Source organism: Pyrus communis, chromosome 11 (genome assembly GCF_963583255.1).
Source record: "Pyrus communis chromosome 11, drPyrComm1.1, whole genome shotgun sequence".
NCBI lineage: Eukaryota > Viridiplantae > Streptophyta > Magnoliopsida > Rosales > Rosaceae > Pyrus > Pyrus communis.
In genome coordinates, this window is record NC_084813.1 from 11,189,803 (window position 1) to 11,216,986 (window position 27,184).

The 27,184-nt window shown below is 36.4% G+C and overlaps 1 protein-coding gene across 1 annotated transcript; it reads right to left on the reverse strand.

Moving 5' to 3' along the window:
• Positions 1–12,654: 12,654 nt before the first annotated feature.
• On the reverse strand, positions 12,655–15,816 carry LOC137708813 (uncharacterized). The gene is made up of 3 exons (XM_068447964.1): positions 15,670–15,816; positions 15,337–15,516; positions 12,655–13,449 (listed from the first exon to the last, which is right to left on the reverse strand). Exons 1-3 carry the CDS (start codon positions 15,713–15,715, stop codon positions 13,157–13,159), a joined length of 519 nt encoding a protein of 172 aa, XP_068304065.1. The 5' UTR covers positions 15,716–15,816; the 3' UTR covers positions 12,655–13,156.
• Between the last annotated feature and the right edge of the window lie 11,368 nt (positions 15,817–27,184).

Consider the following 27,184-nt stretch of genomic DNA (forward strand, 5'->3'; position numbering starts at 1 on the left):
TTTTGAAAAGTTAACGCACGAACGAAAAGAAGCTTAGCTTTAGCACTCTGCTCCCCCTTAAATAATAACATTCGCAATCACGGTTGCAATGAGGATATTTTTGTGGCTCAAGAACGAATGTGCATGTGTACAATGCACGCGTGTGGGGAGAGAAAGGGAGAGAGAGGGGGGTGGGGGAGGGAGGGGGAAGAATGTTTAACAAATTAAGGAATATATGTATTGGGAGATGGATGAGATTTTTTTTGGCGGCTTAAATAAGGTATAAACTTAAAAACTTAGTGCGGTGCCTTGATGAGCATGAGCTAGTTTTTGTTGTTAGTATTCATTTTATACAAGCGATATCGTGAAAGGAAGAAATTAAACACATAGTATATTATGTAATCAACGAGTCGAGGTATAAAGCTCTTTTGATTATGTATTGACTATGAAATTCACAACCACTAATTCGTTAATTTAAAATTCAGTAATTTACATCAATCTAAATATTTAGCAATCAAGCACTTAAGATGCATTGTATTTAATGACAAGCCAACTTTATAGCACAAGGTACATGTTTATAGTTTTGGTGAATTCACTAAGTTGATACCTGTTTGAGTAAGTAAATCAAACCAACAAATTAATAACATGATATGTCTGATGATCTATGGGTAAGAGGACATGCATGTGGCTGATAAGAAATAACTCTCTTTTGCTCTTTTTCTATTCACTTTTTGATGCAAAAGTAGCAGAAAGAACTTGAAATCCTTTCATGATTAAGTTAGTTGGGATATAATACATATATATATATATATATATACATATATATATATATATATACATATACATATATATATATATATATACATATATATATATATATATATATATGTATATATAGGCTAAATATACAAAATGGTCCTTGAGATTCAAAATCAATAGAAATGGTCCCTGAGATTGTCCACCATTCATAATTTTGGTCATTCCGTTAAAAACTCTTTGGGCAATTTTCAAAACTTCGTAACTCAATCAATTCTTAACCAAATTCGACACATAATATATCAAAATGAAGATAGGAGAGTGTAGAACAAGATTATACCTATTTGGAAGCCCAATGGTCACCGGAGATGGCCGGAAAATAGCCTGAAAGGTGACAGGTTCGTGGAAAAACTGGAAACCTCGTTGAAAACTAGGTAAACTTTAAACGTTCATAACTTCTTCAATACTCAACAAAATCGAGTAATTCAAAAACAAAAATCATACTTCTCAATGAGACGAAGATATTGGTTCCTTTATCGATGCAAACTCGCCTTGGTTTGGCCGTAAAACGGCTCAAAAGTAGCTAACTATTTTCTAGTTAGCCATTTTCGAGCCATTTTCCGGCCAAACCATAGCGCTTTAGCAGTCAAGAAAGGTACCATTATCTTCATCTCATCGATAAGTATGATTTTCGTTTTTAAATCACTTGATTTCGTTGAGTATTGAAGAAGTTATGAACGTTTAAAGTTTACCCAGTTTTCGGCGAGTTTTCCAGTTTTCCTTCAAACCAGTCACCTTTCAGGCTATTTTCCAGCCACCTGCAGCATCCATTGGTCTTCCAAATGGTATAAACTTGTTCTACACTTTTCTAATTTCATTTTGATATATTATGGGTCGAATTTGGTTAAGAATCAATTGAGTTACGAAGCTTTAAAAATTACCAAAGAGTTTTTAACAGAAGGACCAAAATCATGGATGGTAGATAATATCAGAGACCATTTCTATTGATTATGCAAATCTCAATAACCATTTTGGATATTTAGCTGTATATATATAATATGTGTGTGTATATAATCGAGAGACAAGTCCCCACAAGTTGATTGATCATCTTGTGTGGAATGTGGATTGAGGCGGCCCCCCATTGGCAGAGGCTCAGTTGGGCGGCCTCGTGCCTTACATGTGAGACTTTGATTTGTCCAACCACACTTCATCATCATCCCCTTACCCTTCCCCTATCCCCCTCCCATAAACTTTTGTCCTCTCTCTCTCTCTCTCTATCTCTCTCTCCCTCTCTAAAATCTGTCTTTCTCTCTCCTCCACAACTACAAGCTTAGACCAACCTCTCATGTCACATTCATTCCCATCCTTCCTCATTTTATATGGCAGATGGGGCTTGAGGCTACATGTGCGTTCCCCCCTTCGGCGAAAGATATTGAGTATACGGATATGCTATTGTGTTAGTCATTTTTATGTGATGAGTAAATACTAGATTTTGGTTAATCGATACTTTTCTTCTGAATGCATAATCAAGTTTCGTGTTCGAACTTGTTTTTCCTATTAATAAAACAATACAATGCAAATTTAGTTGTCAATCTTTTGTAAATAACTGTTGAGCTGAGGATGTTGCAAAGGAGAAACATATTTTCTTTAACTTTTTAAATTTCTTCCAATACCATAGACAAAAATGAAACTTAAAATGTTATTTTTGTTGTGAAATTGAGGACATGTGTGCAATGGAATATAAAGTAAACAATATACAATATTTATGACGTTCGGCAAGTATGCCTATATCCTCAGGGTAGCAGTAGTACTTTCTTTCATTATCTAAAATAGTAGGAGTACAAAATAACTCTAACTATTTTTCTCTTCTCTCTAGCCTGGCTCACTGGTATTTTCTCCTGAACATCTCTTCTTTCTTTTCTCTCTTCCTTTCCTCTTTTCTTTCCTTTCCTCCAAATCTTTCTCTCTATTTTTGTGTTTTTTCTTCAATGATGCAAATACCTCCTTATATAGAGGTTTTCATTTTTCCTTGGTCATATTAGGTTGGCCACGTTTTTCAACCTAACAATCTTACCAAGACTTTTTATCTAACAACATTGTAAAGCTACGGTCATATTTGGTTGTTTATTATTCACACCTCCTTTTGGATGCTCCCCCTGATTTTGAATTCTTCAATTCGACTAATTACAATGTTGATGCAATTCGATATCATGCAAGATAGTTGGAGTGTTTATTTCTGAAGGTGGATCACGTGTGCTCCAAATTTTAATGGGCCACAGGTCTTAACAAACACATGTATTTCTGAGAGATAAGAAGATGTAACAATGAATGGTTGCTTCCTTGATCGTTGTAGGATCAATCTATTTCCACATGTAAATACAAATCTTTTCTGAGAGCGATCTGAATGTAGGCTAGAGAGATATTCAAATTAAGCTTGCCCAATAAGACCATGGCTATTAGTAAGTTCTTTGGAATAGAATAAGCACATGTCTATAATTTTAGGAGATATCAATAGATAAATTTTACTTCATTCTAATACCCATATGTTGATATTGTGCTTCACATGAAATGTAACATCTGATTTAATGTATTGTGCAAAATACAATAAGGCACATGCTCCGCTAAGATATGGTACTTCTGAACCAAATATCAATTCATCATTTCCCTCACGAGGATGGATGATCTTTCTAAGTGTCTTAATAATTGTTAATAATTTGAGTGTTCAACTCATACTCTTCAATCCATATGGTTCTTTAACCATAAACCTTTAGTGGATAAGAATTCGTGTTGGCATATTGTTCGATTTACAGCTTGAGACAATATTCTTTTCAACATTACATAATTTTTGTACACTCTTCAGGAGTCCCATGATTTACAGCTTGAGACAATATTCTTTTCAACATTACATAATTTTTGTACACTCTTCAGGAGTTCCATTCTAATATCAACTCTTGCAAGAGATTTATTATGTTGCAACAATTTCTTAAAGAAAGTACTCACTAAGCAATTTATACCATCCATTGTTATTGAGTACATAACTTTTGCTTGTCCCTTCCAGGGTTTACTTCAAGCAATTTGGATCCTTCAGGGATTTTCTACACTTCATGACACATTCTCCTTTGAAATTTATACAGAGCAATTTGCTTCTATGTATACTTGAGGGATTTACTTATGGAGATATGCTTCGGGCATATATATAATTCTCCACTGAAATGAACAAGTTTCACAATGAGAAATCAAGTTTCCAGGAGTGTATTACAATTTCAGGTTTTAACTAGGAACCTTGTGTCATATCATGTGAGTGTATTTCATTGTATTACAAATGCCCATATGTAACCTTCTGGATTCAACATCATTTGGCAATTTGTACTATAGGTCCATTTTTCTACATTCTTACTAAATTGTAATGGAATTGCCTTTCTCTATTTTTGGCTAATGATTTTTCTTTTCATCAACAAACAAAATAACGTCACTCAAGATCAACACAACTCATTGATGAATTTAGTAGCTACTGTAAAATCAAAATTAACATTGGTCATCATCAATTCGTGATCCACAATTATCATGTACATGTGCACAAATATTTTATAAGCATTTCATTACTTTGGATATCCTTGTTTCTTCAAGGGCTTTACATTGTCTCTTATAGGACAGTCATCTCTTATTCAATGAATCGTTTGGAGAATTTGGATCATAATCTCCTCTAGAGCGTTATAAAGCTTGGATTTTTTAATCTCCACTTCTGGGGAGTTGAATCATTGGAACCTATACATTGATTGATAGGAGCATATTTATGCGATTTTGTTAGCTTATTTATTTGCATTTACTTACTTAGTTTCTATTTATTATAGTGATTTAAGCTATTTTCGTGTGTTTGTAGGTCCAATTGGCAAAGATGACAATAAATGGCTAAATGGAGCAATTTGGAGCAGTTTTGGACTTGGATTGGATAGCATGCATGGGGAGCACTTTGGATGGACGTTTTTGGTGTTTAAATAATGCTAGAAATGTGCTACAATCTGGAGGAATTAAGAGTGAGGCTTAGGAGACAAGGAATCGGAAATTAAAGGGAAACCTTATCCAACCTTATCCTTAACAAACGTTATCTAATCCTATCCTATCCTTATTCTATCTTACCTTATCTCCAGCTACAAGGGGGATTCCTTATCACATTCAACCACTTCTAATCTGATTTAAGGAGTCCTAAAACACTGCAAACAACTCAATCCTTTTCCACCACAAAGTAGGCCGTGCCCTAGCCCCTATAAATACAAGTTATTGCTGCAGCTTTCAGGGGTAAAAAACAAAAAAAAAAAACAAGATAGAAAAAAATAGAGAGAAATAGAGGTGTGTCGTAGCCTTGGGAGGAGAGGAGGAGCCAAATCTGTCATCTAGAAGATGGGGTGCCGAATCTGCCATTGCTGGAGCTTTTCTCGGTTCTTTCTATCCTTAGTTTTAGTTTTAATGTTTAAATTAGATTGTTTTTATTTAATTATGACGAACATGTGTAACTAAATTTCTTTTTAGTTAGAGGTGAATTCGAAGCCATGAACATATGTTTTATATGAATTGATTATATCCAGTTATTGTTTCATAAAACATGAATGCGATTTACTTATCTGATTTATTAAGAACTTGTTCTTGTGTGTTGATTAAGGGTGCACACTTAGTTTGCATGGAGGGATTTGATGCTAGAATATAAGGGAATTTCATCTAATCGTTATGAACTTATATTTACAAGTAGTAAAGGTCACTAGTCATGATTGTGTTAAGTAAATTCCTGGTAGGAGTATCATGCAGTTCATAGTTACGAATGCCTTGTCAATGCTTATGATTTTCACAAAACTTAATGATCTTTGAGATGTATCTCTATCATGTTGTTCATATAGGGAACTTGATAAGAATAATTTGATTGTGTCGCTAAGTCCAATTCAATGAAATTAAGAAAATCTGAGAGTTAATTAGTGTTGGTCACGATTAATTTGGGGCATTGTCATTCATGGTTTATAGGAATAATAACTGAAAATTGATTTGTATGCATATATTTTATGTGTGGAGAAGAATCCTCTAGCTAGCTTTTCACCCAATTTTCGTCCAAATTCACTTTGTTTCTGCAATTTAGTCGTTTCAGTGCAAAATTCATCCAAACCCCCCCTTAGTTCTTATTTGTGTTAGTTTCGCCTAGTTTACAATTTTTAAGTCCAGTTTGTGTTGATTAGCATCCCTTCTAGTCCTTGGCTTAGAACGATCCTTACTTACTCATACTACAATTGTCTAAAAAGGGTTTAATTTGTGTGTTAGTTTCTACCACATCATCGATCATGCTTCAGGCATGAGATATATTAAAATTGCTATGTCCATGGATTGTCCTTTCGGGACTTGAATCCATGTGCCAGCTGTCATGCTTGAGGCATGCAATAATTTAGTAGTACCGAGTCTATGGATTGTCTTGTTAAGACCTCTATCCATCGACATCTTTATAACCTATTAACACATTTGGTAATTTATTAGTAATCGTGAAGATTATATTACCTTTTCTACATCATTGAATGATATAAAATGGTGAGGTAGAATAATAGTTGAAGTTGTTCTTGCCCTTTGGTCGTCATAGACTCAGGTAGAGTTTGTTGAGCCTGTGAGTAGGATTCTCATCATTGAATTTTGATTTTTCATTTAGTGAGCCACTCATTCTCCCTTTAAACTTATATGGGTTCATTATTGATCTTTTAGCTTTAGCCTTCTGCATAACATAAGTGGTGTGCAACCTTTGCCTTTGAATGATCCTTTAAAACATCATCTCTTGATGACTCATCCATGCTTGGCATCTTCAGTGTAAATAGCCAACAACGTACCAATTGCTCTGCGACGTTGGTGACTTGAAACCCAACTCCAACAACAATTGAAGATGACTACTTGAGAGCAATGCAAGGTATGAAATTAGGCAAAGGTTCCAAGAAATTGGTTTCGAACCAGAAGTTTGATTTCAAGTTCCAACTGATTTCTTTCTTTCTCTTTGTCTTGCAAGAAAGAGCAAGGGCAAAAGAAAAGACAGGAAAAAAACATGATATGAGATACTTTTGCTCTTGACCTTAATGATATAAGGTACTTTTGCTTTTGAAGAACAACTGTAGAAGAATTTGATACTGATTTAAAACTTCTCGATCAAAAATATTTTCTTATTGAAGAAATGAATTGGCATTTTGAAGGTCTTGATTGAAGAGGTATTCTCAAAGAGCAAGAAAGTTGAGTATTTTGGGATACTTGGTTGAAGATGCATTCTCAGCAAAGAAGAAGAGTTAGATATTTTTGGAGCTCTGCCTTGCCATGGAGGATGGAGGTCGACATATATAGGATTTCCCAATAGTAGGTAGCGGTGCTGTTGGGACCATCTCCTTCACGCTTGTCGGCAACAACATTGTAGTTGGAACAGTAAAATTCACACGTTTCAACTTTGTTATAGATATTTTGATAGAGTTGTCCTTGATATCCAGAAACCTAAGATTATGCCTGAAAAAAGCCAATGAACTTTATTTAGAAAAAATCCAACTTTTGAAATTTGGAGAGCGGTGTTTCTTTGATCTTTGAATAAGTGGCCTTGTTGCCTCTTCTTTTATAAGGGCATCAATTATGTCCAAAATGCATGCTAAGAAAGTTGCCGCCTGTGGAAATCAACCTTATTGCATTAATGAGATTTCAATTTATCTGGATTCTTTTTCTTTCATCATTTCTAAAAATGGCTTGCCATCTGACTGTTGTTTTGATTTGAATGTTGTGGAATATGCAAACGTGCCTCTTCAAGACAATATCAGGCGCCCATTCTTCTTATCCACTAATGGTCCTCTTACAGTTAAGGACTCTATAATGAAGAATGATATAATCACCATAGTAGTAGCTACGAACCTTCTCGCTCCCGAAGCGAAAATAATACTTTCAAAAATGTCTGATAAATTAGCTATTCAAGACTTTTTGGTTTTCATTGTTCTATGTGCCAATTCTGTATCCAACATAGGCCAACATCTACTTGCTTGAACTCGCCAAGTTGAATCATTAATGGCTGAGGTGGCAAGTCTTAGATGAGAGATTAGAGGACTTAAGCATAAGAATAAACAGTTGCACATACTTGCAAATAATTACTCGATGAACATGAAACAAAAGCTCGACTAGCTGCAAAAATCTGAAAGTCGGATTCAAAGTGACCATCAAAGGTTCGTGGCTCTATTATGAAGGCACCCATTGCCTCCACCATTTGGAGTTCTACCAAGGACTGAAGCTTTAAATGATCAACCTCTGGTGCCTCCTTCTTCTGGAGTTCCGCCAAGTACTGAGGTATCACATGATCAATCTCCAGTGCCTCCCCTTTCAAGGGTTCTACCAAGTACTAAGGCTTCACATTAGCAATCTATAGTGCCTTCTCCTTCTGGGATTCTGCCAAGTACTAAGGCTTCACATGGTTAACTTTTGAGAAACCTTCCTTTTTTTTTTTCGTTTTTGTAGTTGTAACTTATGTGTATGAACCTATATATACCAAATGGGGCGGAACTTAGGCGGTAAAACCGTACATAGAATCAAGAGTGCGGAAGTAAAGCATATATAAACAAATCAACATTTCAGGATATTGAATCAAGAAGAAATGAGGCTGATTGAATTGAAATATCCATGGATGACAGATTATAACATGAAAACACAAAACTAAATTGAATATAGGTGTTATTTCCATGAAAATAATGAATTAAAATTAATGATGCAGATAGGTTATGAAAATAAGTTTTATTAAAACTTACTGCAAATTACAAACTGTTTTGCCTAATGGCAGATGATGAACATAAACAACATGGAGCTCGTAGGCATCCTTCGTAATATAAATTATAAGTGTTTGATTTTCTACTGAAGGTTTTCTCTGTTCTTTCGAATACGCAGAGAATTTTGTTCGACTAAAAGTCCCCTTCTTCTGAGAATGAGTTCTCCTTTTATCCTGCTGGAAGGAATGATTGAAGCTGAGATAATTGAGCCGGGAATTCCGCTTGCATGTGCTGGAAGCTGGAAAAGGCTGGTGAATTATGAAAATTCACTGTGGAATCACGCTGTGTCTTCAGAAAAGCTGGATGAACAGTAAATTGTCTGCTTTTTACTGTTGATGAATAATGACTTGTCAGGAATCTGAAATGATGACTGTTATTGCTGACAATGCTTTTCGGATACGATCACATGGGAAATTATTACAATTCTGAAATTCTAAATTCTAAAAGATCTTGGGCATCCGGGAGGTCTACCCACTTGGCGAGAAGCTGAGACGAAGCGTCCGAAGCGTCCGAAGCGTCTGAGTCTGAATCTGAGCTTCCTCTTTTGTGAAGCATTGCTGCTTCTGCCATAAGCTACTGAGCCAAATCCAGGAGTTGTGAAGACTTTGAGGATCCTCCAGTTCAAAGAAAAAAGAAAAAAGAGAAATCCTCAAAGTCCTCCAGATCCTCCAGTTCAAAGAAAAAACGAGAAATCCTCAAAGTCTTCACAACTCCTGGATTTGGCTCAGCAGCTTATGGCAGAAGTAGCAATGCTTCACAAAAGAGGAAGTTCAGATTCAGACTCAGACGCTTCGGACGCTTCGTCTCAACTTCCCGCCAAGTGGGCAGACCTCCTGGATGCCCAAGATCCTTTTGAATTTTGAATTTCAGAATTGTAATAATTTCCCATGTGATCGTATCTGAAAAGCATTGTCAGCAGTAACAATCATCATTTCAGATTCCTGACAAGTCATTATTCATCAACAATAAAAAGCAGACAATTTACTGTTCATCCAACTTTTCTGAAGACACAGCGTGATTCCACAGTGAATTTTCATATTTCACCAGCCTTTTCCAGCTACCAGCACATGCAAGCGGGATTCCCGGCTCAATTATCTTAGCTTCAATCATTCCTTCCAGCAGGTTAAAAGGAGAACTCATTCTCAGAAGAAGGGGACTTTAGTCGAAAAAAATTCTCTGCGTATTCGAAAGAATAGAGAAAACCTTCAGTAGAAAATCAAACACTTATAATTTATATTACGAGGGATGCCTACGAGCTCCATGTTGTTTATGTTCATCATCTGCCATTAGGCAAAACAGTTTGTAATTTGCAGTAAGTTTTAATAAAACTTATTTTCATAACCTATCTGCATCATTAATTTTAATTCATTATTTTCATGGAAATAACACCTATATTCAATTTAGTTTTGTGTTTTCATGTTAGAACCTGTCATCCATGGATATTTCAATTCAATCAGCTTCATTTCTTCTTGATTCAATATACTGAAATGTTGATTTGTTTATATATGCTTTACTTCCGCACTCTTGATTCTATGGACGGTTTTACTGCCTAAGTTCCGCCCCATTTATATATATATATATATATATAGAAAATTTTCATCTCTTCTGGTTTTATACATGCCTGAAACTTCTGGTTCATTTTGTTAGATATGAAAATCTATGGAAACTTCTGGTTTCATTAATATGTATCATGAGTTTGTAAGCAAAGTGGTTCACAATATCATATGCTTTCACATGAATTCTCAGCCATCATAAATCCCTGAAAATATTTGTTGCCTATAATGTTGATGGTGACAAAATCGAGCTTTGTTAAGTTCACTATTTTCTTATTGGAAAAAGGAAGAAATTCATGTATGACAGAACTTGCGATAATTAATTCATACCATATATAACACACGTCTACACAAAATGTTAGAACTTCAAGTTCTTAACATTATTATTTTGAACTTTAGGTCAAAACATTATTCATATGTACTCCAAATTTATTCTCGATATTGACATCATTAGAACCTTTAAGTTCATGCTTTTGGAATTCCATACTTAATCGGTACATGGATTAAGGAAGTTATGGTCTTCATTTACATGAATCAAGGAACTTTTGGTCCAATCATTGTATATGATGAGGATCAAGAAACTTCAGGTCTGATTATTTTATATGATGGAACTTCATGTCCAATCATTTTGTATGATGAGGATCAAGAAACTTCATGTTCTAATTTGATCAAGGAACCTTGGGTCTTGTATATATTCATCATAACAAAATGTAGTACAATAAATAAATTAAAGCAGAAGGAGGTAATTCTAGCTACTATAAATAAATTACTTTAAATAAGTAAATAATGTGACAAGGGCTTAATTCAACATTATTCACATAAATATCAAACTTAAAGACAATAATTGTTATTATAGGAAGGGCGACAGTGCCACACACACACACACACACACACACACACACATATATTAATATATGAAGGGTGAGGGTGATCAATCCATACCATTTTTTTTTTATAATATATATAGTGTATGATGGGCGATTATATGGGACCAATCACATTATTAACAAGATTACTAATGATAAGGAAAAAGTAAATATTAATTCACTATACTTCCCTTTTTCGTTCTAACCTTGGTCATTTATCAATGGCAATGTCTGAGAATTATAGGAAGAACAAACCGTTGGATTTGACCCAAATTTTATAATGATATGGATAGGAGGATAAAGAACAACTTTCTTGAAGAAACCGTATCAATCTGAGCTACTGAAAAATGGGGTTTTGGCACTCATAAGATGGTTGTCCAATTTGCTACGGAATTGGAAACTGGGTTCGTGCTTCAAACATCTGTGTTGATCGCATCGTTGGATTTTTCTAAAATTTGGATGTGTTACAGGTACTAGGCGGATGAACAACTTTTAAGAAGAAGTATTTCAATCCAAGGTTAGGAAGTTGAAATTCAAAGGCTGTTTACATAGCTGTGAGATTTTCTGCCAATAATAATAATAGTTATATAATTAGATGTATATTAGCTTTAAGAACATTAGTCGTACAGAAGTATGAAGATAAAGTAAAAGGACTTTCTTATCTGTGAGATTCCAGCCGACAGAAGTGAGAGGTAGGTAGTGCTTCACCGAATTTATGGCGTTGTGCTTTCCACCAACACGAGAGCTTCTCGTGCTGATAGCGTGTTGTGAAATTGATGATTTGTGTGCAATGGAACATAAAGTAAATAATATACAATGTTTACGATGTCTAACAAGTGTGCCTACGTCCTTAGTGCAACAATAATACTTTCTTTCATTATCTAAAATAATAGGAGTACAAAATAACTCTTACTATTTTTTCTCTTCTCTCTAGCATAGCTCACTGGTACTTTCTTTTGCATATCTCTTCTTTCTTCTCTCTTCCTTTCCTCTTTTCTTTAATTTCCTCCATATCTTTCTCTCTATTTTGTGTAGTTTTCTTCAATGATGCAAATACCTTTTTATATAGAGATTTTCATTCTTTCTTGATCATATTTGGTTGGTCATGTTTTTCAACCTAGCAATCTTACCAAGACTTTTTCTCTAACAACATTGTAAAGCTACGGTCATATTTCGTTGCCTATTACTATAGTCATTCATACCTCCATTTACAACAATTGTAATGTTAATTCATTACTTTATGCTTCTTCACTTAACTAGTAACTAGTTTCCCAATTACCCAATTCAAATTATATCAAATTACATGAATGAACCATTTGTTATTGCCCATCTTCTTTATGCAGCCTTGCTTTTATTTCCTTGTTCAAACTTCAAACTAACCTAACTTATGATTACTCTTGTATATTTAGTCAGGTGATGTCATCATTTTATAGGTAACATAATTAATACTTTATTCACATACATCATCATTTCATCAAATAATTGGGCTCTTAATCGGCTCCCATTCGGTTAACTTTCCACCATATCTTCAGAATCCAAGAGAATATTTTGGATATATTTGTTGATCATCTCCAAACCATCGGGTTTTGGAATCTTTGCAATAGTCTAGCTTGTGTGTATTCCAATTTCCTTGCAATAGTGAAGTCGTGGAAAGGTTTCTGCCGTTTAACTCCCAAACTATCATGTGATTGTCAATTTACTCAAAGGATGCAATGGCTGAAAATAAATAAATAAATAAATAATAATAATAATAATAATGAGGTAAACTAACAAGGATAAGCGATAATTTGCTCAAATAAAATTCACCATCTTCATAGCAAAAATCGGTCGCAGAAAGGTTTCTTCATTGTCCTTTCTTGTTTCAGATCATGCGAAAGTTTTCTCAATTATGGCCACGTTTGCAAACTTGAGTCCCAACCAGACCTCACACTGATGACTGATTTGTAAAGAATGACGAGCACAGTTCCAGGTCCAAAAGCACCATATATTCACCGATTCAAATGAACAATAATCTTCTATTCAAAAAAAAAAAAAAAAAAAAAAATGAACAATAATCTTTGTATCACACAAAGGAAAGACGATTTTCAGAACCTTCTTCAATGGACAATGACAGTTAAATTTGTGCAGCATGACACAATCCACTCTAGAGACGAATCAAGGAAATACAGCAAACCAGTCAAATCAGGAGAAATGGCTATTTCTGTTAGATTGTTGGAAGAGATTTCGCCCGTAGAAACTGTTTAAGAATTGCTTTCTCCTCATCAAGGTGCTTCTTCTCTTCAGGATCTTTTGGTTTAACCTTTCTTTTCTCTTCCAGCATCCACTTGAAAAGTTGGTGTTGGTGATCCTCCGGGATTGGTTCCAGCAGTTTTACGGGCTCTGTGATGGTTGGTGAAGGTAGGGGTTTCTCAGTAGTAGTTGTTTGAGCTGTTGTTGAAACTGTAGCAATCACGTTTTCCTCTACGTCTTTCCTTTTTGTTCTCATAAACAGGTAAGCTACAAAAGTAATTCCAAACCTCAGTGTCCAAATAAGAGTCCATTAAGATCCATAATTATGCAAGAAAGAAGCAAATAAAGTATTGCAGCAATCATATTCCTAGTGAGGTATTTTTCCACTCTAGCACATCCTATATCCATACACACAAGTGTTAATAGAATCATGGGCAGGTAAACTAAAGGAAAGCCAGGTTTAGAGTTTTAAAATGTTTCAAAAAACTTCATCCCTTTTCTGTTGCAAACAGAAGCAGAGAATGCAGACGGTAAATAGCCAGTTCATATTAACAGGGATAACGATCTGGTAAGAAGACATTCTATGCTGGTCAAGTTCACAAAGTTAGTTGCATTTGGTCTATCATAAGGTTCCTCACTGATGAACAAGGTCTTTCAATTGAACTGCTGCTAAAACAAAATTGTGAAGTGCAACCTACACTAAATGGCAAATTTCTCCTCTCTTTATTTTACCCATCAGCATCCCTAGTTGCACAATGGCCATTAAGTATCAGCATCCCTAGTTACACAACGGCCATATTCTTGTAATCAACAACAGAAGTTGAACTAATGCTGCAAGCCATCATAGTCACACAACGATAGAAAGATTAATGTAAACTTGATATCATGAAGTTTACTATGAGCTTATAGCATTGTACTAAGTAACATACAAACTACCCTTCCTCAGTACATCTTGTCATGTAGTACATGTGAGGAAAAAGTTCAAGAGAAAGTTAAAAGCCGCCAGAGTTATTTTAAGCTTATGCTGATACAATTTCCATCAGATACAATTCACCTCTTGAAAGCTGATACAGCCTACAATCCCCCCACCTTTCTGTATTCGCGATTATTACAGGAAGCATAATGCTGGGAAAATAAAACTTCATCTGTCTAATTAACTACATATGAGTAGCAATCATCTGTGTAAAGTAGGCACTCTCAAACATGTTTTGGGATTGGTAATTATTTGTGAGCATCACGCACACCATGATTTAGACATCCAATCTACGCTTCTTCCTCATAAATAGACATTAATGTACTACCAATCATCACTTCTCATGACAAATTTCACGCGACTTCAGCAAATAGGAGTAACAATGAGAAAACATTCCAATTATATGTCATAACAATTCAGACCTAACAGCGCTCACGCTTTACTCGGCAGGTGCACTCAATTCCCTTCACGGAAAAATTCAAAATAAAACTCATTCTTTCATAGTCAAAGTTGGAACAGGAAAAAAGTTCAAAGGTTTTCCCCACTTGATTCGTATAATTAAATTTAGAATAACGACCACAAAGGGTGGAGGGCAGAACTTACACCTACACAACCAACTTCCAAGAAAGAAACAAATGCCAAATAGTTCATACACTGCACCAAAACTCTCTACTCTTTCAAGACGTCCTCATTGGCCACCTATTATACTTGCCTGATTCACTCATCTAACAGTATTCAGTCCACACATTCACAACACAAATCCCATACATAATACCAAAGGCACTTCAATTCTCCAGCCTACACGTCATGCAGTGGAACCTACTCCGATACCAAATGGAATGAACCCACGAGAGGAAGTTCTCCCTCTAAAACCAACTTAAAACAGGAGCTCAAGAGATCATAAACTAACCCACCACGTTTTTCTTCTCTTCTTTTATGTGGAACAATTGGGTTTGGGTTCTGACCAAACATATACAATCAGAGTGGATTAGCAGTTAAGCGACAACTTAACAAGCAAAACCGCCATCAAGAAATGCATTAATAAGCACCAAAATCAATTTCCAAGCCATGATCTCAAAACCCATTTCATCTCTCATACTTTCTGTCACAAACAGATATCATGATTACAAAACAAAACCCAACAAAGGATTCAATCAAAGAATAAGAGAATGGGAATATACCTCCAACGCCCAGATTGACAGTCAAGAGCAGAGGCCAGAGAAACTTGTAACGCCGAGCAAACGACTCCTTCGGGGGCTGAGGTGGCGGCGCAGACGAAGCCTGAGCCGCCGCCATTGTCGGCGACGAAAGCGAAGAACAATCCTTCCCTTTGTGTTGATCCTGAAACTCTTTCAGCTGCGCTGTTTTTCGAAAACACAGAAAGCGATCAATAAATCCCAAAACCCCAATTACTGAAAAGCAAACAAGATTCTGGTTTCAACAGCGGTTGAGAAAAAGCTGCTTCTGATTTTGGATAAAAGCAGAAATGACTGGCAGGGAAGTTGAGCTTTTACCTTTCTTGGGTTTGTTGGCGTAAAGCTTCGGACCATCTTCGCTCATTGTTGCTGGAACGCCTGAAGTTCCTTTCTTTCTTCTCACGAAAGTTCCAAAGTCGTCTTCCTCTGCTTACTCTACAATCTACACCAAAGTCCAGTTTTTCTACTTTTGCAACCAGGTTGTGAATGGGCCAGGCCGGGTTTGATGAGGGTCCGGTTTTTGACCGGACAGATCCAGAGCTCGAATTAGGAAGTTTCAACTCGAGCCCAAAATCAATGAAATTTTATCCCGGGGAGCTGAGTTAGGATTGGGCTCGAGTTCATGTTACGCAGAACTCGGTCTTTACTAGAATCCATCTAAATTAATATATACCAAAACTTATTTTACTCTAAGTTACTGTTTATAAGCACAATGTTCTCCCACTTTTACCCCTGCTTGATTTTTTTTTAATTTCATTTCTGCAACTTCTGACATGCAGGATCGCACTTTCTTCTTCACCTTTTCCATCCTGCTTCATTTTGATTCCAACAAAAAACACATGCTCGAACAAAAAGATTCTCGCTCTAGCTCTTCAATGATGGACCCAAAAGATCACAATTTTCATCTCCTTCCACAGACCAACATATCCCATGTCCTTTATCTGATCTGAACCAAGCGATGTTGCCGCAACAAAGAATTCATCCATTGATTGGCAACAATTTTCCCAAGTGAGCATCACTCTAGGTACCTTCTAAACTTATTGGATGTGAACATCTTATTTGAATTTATGATTAAAATAATTTGATTTTATTAAAATTTTCAGATTTCATGAAACTTTTTCATAAATTTGTAGGTTTTAGAGACTTCTTCATTAAATTTTTGGGTTCTTTTGGGCATGCTAGGCTCAACAATTAAGACAAATCATGAAACCTTCTTAACAGTCCACACTAGCAAAATTTTGAAAAAATTATGTACAAAAGTATGGATGCACCACAGCAAAAGAAACATTGGAAGCCCTACAAAGGAAGGAAATATAAGTTCTTCGGAAAAAAGAACAAATCCTCTTTGTGGGACCATAATTTTTCAAGTCCAGAGTAAAGCTAATCTGAATATTGTTACCTCGGAAGTCTGGACATGGATTCACCAGCTCCGAGCTAAGTTGTATTAGATGGAGTAGGGTGCCACCATCACTCTACTTCGGGGCAATAGGATGACCATGCTTGTTCCGTAAAACATGCAATTTGATTTAGGATATGGACTTAATCAAATCTTATAAGTCTTGGAGTCCCTACAATCTAGGGATAGGCGTGCGCCATAAGTAATCACACTCATAAGGGGATGTAATATCTACTTACTAGAAATCCTCAAGGATTCTGCCGGCTTAGAACAAGGATTATACAGTAAAAAGGTCTCTCCCACGGTATAAATGCACCCATCTAGGGTTCATCTACGGTAACGCAATCTATTCACTTGAATTCTCTTGCCCACTGCTTGAATCTAAAATCATTCGCCAACTTGACCGTCAAAGAGCCTTTCGCCAGCACACCCCCTCCTCCAGGCCCGTGTGGCCTAAGGTTTGCATACAATTGTTTCACCATTTTGGTTCCATACTACACGAATTTGTGCACAACCACCGCTCACGGAGATACACAGATTTGGTTTCAACAATTGGTGCTTTCATTGAGAGAGAACCCATATTCCTCTTGACCAGACTTATCCACCCTCTGATATGTTAGAGAGCTTAGTTAACAACAAGGTCCTACCTTTCCCCAGATGACGCCTACTAGGGGCACAGTGGTGTCACGGCCATTGACGAGATGTGGAAAATGTCATGAATGTTTATTTTTCATTCGAAGTCTTTCGTCACAATTTATTGGCCAGAGAACCTGCCCGACTTGTTGATATAAAGGCTCGCATCAACCCCAAGAAGCAATTTCACACTTAGAGAAATTGGCTACTCGAGGGACGGAGGTGATCAATCTAACCTCTGAAGAATCATCCCAACATTCCTTCCTAGAAAAGCATCGCAGGAAATCTAAGAGGCTCTTGAAACTTCATTCAGTCCAATCGACTTCTAGGATTAACTGCATGTATGGGGAACAAGAATACCTTGGAAACACCAGAAAAGAAAGGAATGTAGTTTGCAAGAAACCAAGGCTGGTTGCTAACATCAACAAGCCATTTGCCATTGACTCTAACATCCTAATGTTCTCTGATCGAGATTTGGAAGACATCAACTCACCTTGTTGTTAAGGTCCAGATCTCAAACCCCCTAGTCAGTTGTGTTTTAGTAGACAATGTTTGGGATTCAGCATCCTCTTCAAAGATGCTGCTGAAAATATGGCAATTCTCGACAACATCAATATAGAGAATATAACCTTGCACACCTTCAATAGGGCACTAGTACAATCCCTAAGAACTATGAAGTTGGTCGTCCAGGCGAAACCCCATAACCACCTAGTAGCATTCCATGTGATGGATTGCCCGATCCTCACAACGCCATCATTGGCCGAAACTGATTACATAAAATGAAGGCCATTTCTTCCAATTACTTCGCTACCCGACACCTGGTAGAGTAAAATAGATAAAATGAGACCAGTGGGCAGTATGTTGTTGCCCTGTTGAAAGTATGAACATGATAAGAAAAGGGGAACAAAGTTCCATCACACGTGTGAACGAATCAGTATAGCAATCACAGTTAGGGGGTCCACAAACGAATTATAAAGAATTTGATTTGGATCTCAACCCTCATAACGACATCAACCTAGAGTCTGAAGCAGACGAAGATGTCGTCTACATCATCCTCGACCTTGACAAGACGAAACGAAAAGCTTGAATCGACTTAAGGCTAACCAACCCAGAAAGAGAATTATTTACCAACTTCTTGCGAGCTAACAAAGACATGTTCGCATAGTCAGCAGAGGACATGCCTAGGATCGACCCCCTCAATAATTTGTCACTATCTCCACTTAGACCCAAATGCCAGACTAGTTATCCAGCGTAAACGGAGCCACGGTACAAAATGGAGGAAGACCATAAAGGTAGAAATAAATAAACTCAAGGACGCCCAGTTTATCATCGAAGTTCACCATCTACTTTGCCTAGCGAATGTTGTGTTGGTACAAAAGAAGAACATAAAATGAAGAGTATGTGTGGACTTTACAAATTTAAACAAGGTTTATCCGAAATATCCATACCCTCTCCCACGAACCGACCTATTGGTAGACTCAAAAGCAGGCCATGAGCTCCTAAGCTTTATGGATGCCTACTATAGGTACAACCAAATAAAGATGTATGAGCCAAACAGGGAAGCAACATCCTTTGTTTTCACCCGAGGTACCTACTGCTACAAGGTTATGCCCTTTGGACTAAAAAACACAAGGGCAATGTACTAAGGACTCGTCAACCGAATCTTCAAAGAAAAAATTAGAGACATAATGGAAGTTTACATGGATGATATGATTGTCAATAGCAAAGAAAAGAAGAACCATATAATGCATCTCCAAGAATCATTCGACCTGCTCCAGAAGTATAACATGAAGATGAATCTAGAAAAATGCACCTTCAGAGTAATGTCTGGAAAATTCCTTGGGTATATGGTGATTAAGCAAGGAATTGAAGCCAACCTGGATCAGATCAAGGGCATCATGGAAATGAAGTCATCCCAAAACATGAAGGAAATACAAAGTTTGACTGGACGAGTGGTCGCCCTCAGCAAATTCCTTTCAAGGTCCACCAGCAAGTGCAAACAATTATTTATGGCAATCAAGGAAAACAAGGGCCTCATATGGATAGACGAATGCAAAGGGGCTTTCACAAAACTCAAAGAATACCTCTCCAAACCTCCGCTGCTGTCCAAACCCATCAACAGAGAGGATCTATACCTCTATCTAGTGTATTGGACAACACATATCAAAAGCTCTTTGATAAGAGCATATTCATGCGACTTAAATGGCTTGTTCTCGTGCATTTACGTTATGTTTCTTTAGTTATTTTAGTACTTTAAGCTATTTTCGTGTGTTTGTAGGCCGAAAGGGCTAAAGGAGCAAAAAGATGCATTTTGGAGACTTTTGGAGCACTTTTGGGCTAAGGATGGATAGCTTATGCTTGGAGCCAAAGTGTTGGACGAAATTGAAAACCTAATTGAAGACCAAAGTGTTGGAACCTTGTTCCCTTTAGTTTTAGGATATTTAAACCTTTCCTATATCCTTAGTCGTGCATAACATTCCAACATTCCACTCCTTCATTCACCACTTATCATATCATACACTTATCTTATCATCACCACTTATCATTCATTTATTACTTATCATATCATTCATTCATCTACATATCAATAACCACTTATCATTCATTTATTACTTATCATATCATTCATTCATCTACATATCAATAACCACTTATCTTATCACTCAACATATCATTCATTTATCACTTAACATATCATACACTTATCATAATCATTCACTTATCACTTATCATAATCATTCACTTATTCTTTCATCATTCAACCACCAATTCAACACATGCATCTTCAAACATATCAACCCTACAAGCACATGCTCCCCCTAATCCCTTGCCGTGCCTTCCTCAACCATTTCAACCACATTCTTCCACTTTGTCTCTCATCATTTCAGCCACATTTCTAACTCACATGCATCACATTCATTTCCAAATAACAATCACTTCAAATGCCATGCATTCACATGCATTTACACCACCAAAAACCCCTTTGCCGTGGGCTTTCAATGCCTTTCCAGCTTTCCCTTTTATTTTCCAGCTTTCATTCTTCACAATTTCAGCCATTACACATGCATTTCAAACCTTTCAACACCCTTTAAGTTATGATTTTATTTCCTAACCCTACAAGCATTATTTATTAGCATCTTCACATGCATTCACACACACTTCACACAAACAAACACCCTTGTTGCCGTGAGTTCCCTACCTTTTCAGCATTCCATTTCATCATTTCACCAACAATTCAGCCACATTCCACATGCATAACCAACCTAGTGTCACTCCCATTCATTCCCTTTAATTATTTAGCCATTATCATACATTTATTCTCCCATAAACAACCCAACAATGCCGTGAGTTCCCACTCCCATTTCCAGCTTTCCATAACTTTTCCTAGTTGTTTTATTACATACATTCCCCCTTCATTATTCCAAACACATGCACCCATAATCATTCATCCCCTCCTAGCTGCAATATTCCCTCTTTTGTTCCCCCATTTCACCTATAAATAAACATCCAACACTCCTCAAAATTCACTCACTCTTCCATACACATTTTCAGTTACAAACACTTCCATCTTCTCCCTAGCCGTGAGTCTCTCCATTTTCTGCACCATTCCCTTCCCTTTCTCCTCCATTTCTTCCATTTCCATAATCCCCCAAACCACTCATCCCCCAAAAGCTCACCTTAGACCTTGTGCCACAACAACGAGGAAGAAAAGATTGCCTAAACGTTCATACAATTCAAGTTTGAGTTGTTGGAATTTTTAGGTGTTTCTTTGATTTCAATGTTTGAATTCAATTTTCTTTGTTTTGTAATGGAAGAGAAGAGTGCCTAAACGTTCATACAATTCAAGTTTGAGTTGTTGGAATGTTTAGTTGTTTCTTTGATTTCAAGGTTATGAGGAACTAAACCCCCTTTAGCTAGGGGGTGATTCGAAACTATGTTTATATTTGCAATATGAATTGATTACTTTTGGTTGGAATTTCATAAGTTGTGGATTCAATTCGTTTAACTGTTTGATTGATAACGTATTTATGTATGTTCATTGAGATTGCAAGCTTAATTTTCATGCATGAATATGACGCTAGAATATAAGTGAGTTTCACCTAATCGTTATGAACTTATATTCACAAGTAGTGGAGGTTGCTTATAAACAATCGCGTTAAACGAATTCTTGGCATAAGTTTCATGCGTATTCCATAGTAACGAATGCCTCGTCAACACTTATAATTTTCATTGAACTTAATGATCTTTGTTGAATGTCTCTATCATGCGTATTCCATAGTTAGGGACTTTGATTAAGAATAATTTGGTTGTAATGCGTATTCCATTCAATCCAATGAATTTAGGTGTTTCTTTGATTTCAATGTTTGAATTCAATTTTCTTTGTTTTGTAATGGAAGAGAAGAGTGCCTAAACGTTCATACAATTCAAGTTTGAGTTGTTGGAATGTTTAGTTGTTTCTTTGATTTCAAGGTTATGAGGAACTAAACCCCCTTTAGCTAGGGGGTGATTCGAAACTATGTTTATATTTGCAATATGAATTGATTACTTTTGGTTGGAATTTCATAAGTTGTGGATTCAATTCGTTTAACTGTTTGATTGATAACGTATTTATGTATGTTCATTGAGATTGCAAGCTTAATTTTCATGCATGAATATGACGCTAGAATATAAGTGAGTTTCACCTAATCGTTATGAACTTATATTCACAAGTAGTGGAGGTCGCTTATAAACAATCGCGTTAAACGAATTCTTGGCATAAGTTTCATGCGTATTCCATAGTAATGAATGCCTCGTCAACACTTATAATTTTCATTGAACTTAATGATCTTTGTTGAATGTCTCTATCATGCGTATTCCATAGTTAGGGACTTTGATTAAGAATAATTTGGTTGTAATGCGTATTCCATTCAATCCAATGAATTTAGGGAAATCTGAAAGTTAATTTAAGCGGACCTAATTAACTTGGAGCATTGAGTTTCACAACTTATCGAAAGACCAACTGAGAATCAATATTGTATGCAAGTGTAACATGTGTGGAGAAGAACCCCTTGGCTATTCCATCATCCATATTTTTATCACCTTTGTATTTACGTTTTGCCCTTAATTATAATCTTTCCATTTAATTTAATCTTGCCCAAACACATTTCCCCCATATTTCGTTGAGTCTTAATCATTCGTATTTGTTTTATTTTCGTGTTTTAAGTATTTGGAGTCTTGTGTACTTGTTTTGAATTCTTGTTAAGTAAGTTAAATGTTTTAAAAGTTAGTTTTATTTATTTGAGTCAAGTATTTAGCATCCCTAGTTAATCCCCGGTTAGAACGATCCCTACTTACATCATTACTACAATTGTCACAAATAGGGTTTAGTTTGTGTGCGTATAAATGACGCATCACTCTTCTCGAACCAGAGACAACATATCAGAAGATGAAAAAACTCATCTTGGCATTAGTAATAGCAGTAAGGAAATTTTAGCCATATTTATAGTCACTTAAAGTGGTTTACATGATGAAATACCCACTGAGGTCTATCCTACACAGCCTTAACGCTTCATCTAAAGTCACAAAGTGGGCCATCAAACTGGGGCAGCACGAGATAATCTATCATCCTAAAACATCGATCAAGGCCCAAGCCTTGGCAAACTTCGTAGCTAAGTTCACCCCTGCGGTGCAAAATACGAAAAAAGCAATTAGTTCGCAAAACCCTTTAGAAAACCCCCATCTCTAGAAGCTTTACATAGACGGGTCGTTTAACATACACGGAGTTGGCGCAGGATTAATACTACAAACACCAGATGACTCTATACTTGACTTTAAGTTGGCATTTAAAGCAAGCAACAATGAGGCGGAGTACGAAGCCCTGCTAGCAGGACTTAGAATGCGGAAGAACTTCAAGTAAAAGAATTTCTAATTCATTGCAATTCCATGCTTGTAGTTAACCATGTCACACGAGACTACGTCGCTCATCCCCCTACCATGGGGCTCTACCTAAACAAGGCAAATGCGCACCATGAGAAGTACGAAAAATATGAGATCATGCAGATACCCAGGGGTAGAACAGCCATGCTGACGCACTCACAGAAATAGCCTTGAATGTAGATTATTCCCTTCGACGAACAATTCCACTCAAACCCCTGGAGGTCCCTAGCGTCCACGTAATGGAACCAAAAGAAGTCGCTATCATCGATGTTTAAGAAAACTGGATGGATGAGATAATCGACTACATACAGGACAACAAACAACTAAAAAATTGAAACATGGCTCGAAAGTTAATCCAAAAGGCATCAAGATGCACATGGATTTGTGGAAAACTCTACCAACGTTCATATTCCGAACCATATAGCTTGTGCGTCACACAGGAAGTTGGTCTGCAAATCCTAAATAACATCTATTCTGATGTATGCGGAAGCCATGCCGAAGGAAGATCATTGGCCCAGAAAACAATAAATGCTAGCTACTATTGTCCTAGCATGGGACAAGATACAAGCAGCTGCATTCAAAGTTGCAACAAATGTCAAAGGTAGGCCCCTATGAACCATTAACATGTGAAAGAACTTAATACTCTAACAAGTTCATAGCCTTTCATGCAATAAGGCATCGACTTGGTTGGACTCCTCAAGAAAGCCACAAGGAACAGGCAATAACTGATAGTGGTGACATGCTACTTCTCTAAGTGGATAGAAGTAGAATTTCTCACGAAAATCACCGTTGCGGCTGTAAAATCCTTTGTTTGGAAAAACATCATCTGTCAATTTGGGATCCTCGACACAATAATGACAAGCAACAGACTACAGTTTACCGGCTCCGAAGTCATGGATTGGTACAAATAACTCAAAATCCATCACCTTACTTCCAAGCCTAAATATCCATGGGGAAACGGACAAGCAGAGGTTTCAAACAAAACCATCTTGCAATGCTTGAAGAAGAGACTCGATGAAAAGAAAAGTAAACGGCCAAAAAAAGCTGCCTGGAGTTTTGTGGGCTTATTGCACGACTGTCTGGAAGGCCACTTCGGAAACACCATTCTCCATAAGTTATTGAACCGAGGTTGTTGATGGAGATTTTTACAACACACGCAAACGGGCTAAAAACTCCTATATTACTTGCAAGAATGATAAGGTTATTGCAGTATAAACGGATCTCGCAAGGTCGTTCTCCACATGGATTATTAAATAATTTGAAACAAACCAAATTCCAATTAATTATTGTAAAGCGAAATGTTGAGATGATTGATTTTTATGACCTACCTAAATTAAAATGAATTTGATTAATAAAAGACACTAATATGCAATAATAAAGCTGAAAGAAAAAGAAACAGTTTTTAAAATACCAATTTATAAAAGCACTAGGGTTCCAGCATTACCTAGCAATCCTACACATTTTTACCAATTACTTATGATCTACACATGCCACTTTGAAGGTTAGGTTTTCCTAATTTATATTCTACTTGGAACCTCCAACATAGAACGCATATCTAACATGCAACCCATCCAAACGTTCGGATCAAATCTAAACACGAGAGACTCATTATGCTTTATGAAAACCCTTTGAAAAGCCATGCAACCCTTAAGACGTGGTGTTCATCTTAAGTGAAATTACAATGATTAACCACAAGAAGCCAGCGTCAATTTTAGGGAACCTTCCGACCAAAATTGCATCAAGTTACTTTTCTAAAGATCCTAATGGTGATCAAGCATTAAGACAATTAGATAGTTTTAATCACGGTAATTAATAATTCAAAGTGTGCATGCAATCAATCATAAGCAATTAAATAAAAAATTACATTTTCATGCTAAGGCTCAAGGCTTCTTCCTAGCAAAAGGAATTAGTTACGCATATTCATAATTGAAATCATAGAAAATATTATTAAGAATAAAAGGAATGAAAACACCTTAAAGTAGAAAATCTCTAAGAACCCTAACAATTACTCTCTGTCTCCAAAGTTGCATAAAAGAAAGCGTGGTCCCAAACTAGGGTTGACTAAAACCTTAAATATCTCCCTCAAAGCCAGCCGCACAAACCCTAGGAACCAAGTCGCTTATTTCCACTAGGAAGCTAACTAATAATAAAATATATTAAACATAAAGTCCTAATTAAGTTAGGGTAAACTGCACAGAAACTGTCCAGCCACATTTTAGCCACAAATCTCCTCCAAATCCGGCCTGAAGATCAGGATGTTCTGAACATATCTCCAGAAGGCCACGAACCCATCTGAGGTCATCTTGGGCTCCAAAAACGCAATTCAATCCCAAAACGTCATTATTCCAGCACTGTGCATTGCTCCTTTATTTTATTGCCAGAAAATCATCGCTTGGTAGAAAAATTTGATATTTTGATACGGTCAAGCTAAATGACTCATGATTGTCCTCCAACTAGAATTACTCCAAAATTTGTCCATTTGACCATGTTTTGCTCCAGAGGAAGTCGAAAGTCCTATATTAGAAATACAATTTAAAGTATCAAAATTCTTCCAAAATATTAACCAAAATATACCAAGAATAGGGTTAAATATATAATATAAAATCCGTTCATCAGTTGTCATCCCAATTTAGATCACAATTATGTCAAATTTACATACTAGAGAACGAACACCTATGGAGAATGTGGGAATCCTGAAGACGATCTCGATTTTGTGGAAGAATGTCAAGAATGCGCTCAATTTTGACTGGTAGCTTATCAGTAGCAAATTCGATCATATTACAACGAAGGCGTTTAGCCAAGAAGTTTGCAAGTAGGAGACTTAGTCCTAAGGGAAATTTGGAAACACTAAAATCCCAGAATAAGGTAAACTCGGGACAAATTGGGAAAGTGCGTACAAGGTCGCTAGAGTAGGAAACAACAGAACTTACCACTTGGAACACATGGATGGAACCCTGATCATAAAAAAATTAAACATCACAAGGTTCAAAAATTATTATCCATAGAAGCACCACACAAACTACACGTGATTTGATTCTCTTCCTAGGATATATAGGCAATTCTCCCTGCACCCAATCGAAATGTTGCCGAATGTGCAAAGACAAGTCCATGGAGAACTCATCTCCTAACGCCCCACCAAAGGCTTATCGTCAAAGGTGATCCCTGATGTAAATTTTAGGGTTAATCTCAATTCACTACCCTGAAGTTTCTTGGTTTTCAACATTTGGTACATGGAGTTTTTTTTATCATAGAGCAGTACTTGATTTGGGACACTTTCATACATTCGTTAAAGTTGTTGTTAAATCAGCCATTAACTGGTTGATGTGATAAAAGAAAGCACACAAATTAAACCCTATAATTGTTGTATGTGTAAGTAGGGATCGTTCTTGGCCGGGGATTAGAAGGGATGCTAATCTACACAATTTAAACTCTAAAACACTAAACTAGACTAAAAAACAGAAAACTAGACTCTAACAACTCAAGATAAGCTAAACTGACTCAAAACACACAAATTAAGTTAAATTGACTCAAAACAGGTACTACAAAATGATTTGGATGAAAATTAAACTAAAAAGACTCAAAATACTAAATGGGGACAGATTCTGACGAATTTAAACTAAACTAACACAAATAAGAACTAAGGGCGTATTTGCACGAATTTTAAACTTAAAACAAACAAACTTGCAAAAACAAAGTAAAAGGGTATGAATTTGGGTGAATGAATGGGTGAAAGGCTAGCTAGAAGGTCCTTCTCGACACATGACACATATGCAACACAAATCGATTTCTAGTTATTATTTCTTTAAACCATGAATGACAATGCCCCAAATTAATCGTGAGAAGGACAAATTAACTTTCAAATTTTTCTAAATTCATTGAATTGGACTT

Bases quoted from the DNA above. Each gene is read 5' to 3' on its own strand.
- LOC137708813 (XM_068447964.1), bottom strand. From the start codon at position 15,715: ATGAGCGAAGATGGTCCGAAGCTTTACGCCAACAAACCCAAGAAAG. The intron at 15,517-15,669 runs GTAAAAGCTCAA...TTCGAAAAACAG, and splicing joins CGCCAACAAACCCAAGAAAG to CGCAGCTGAAAGAGTTTCAG. The intron at 13,450-15,336 runs GTATATTCCCAT...TTACTTTTGTAG, and splicing joins TGTCAATCTGGGCGTTGGAG to CTTACCTGTTTATGAGAACA.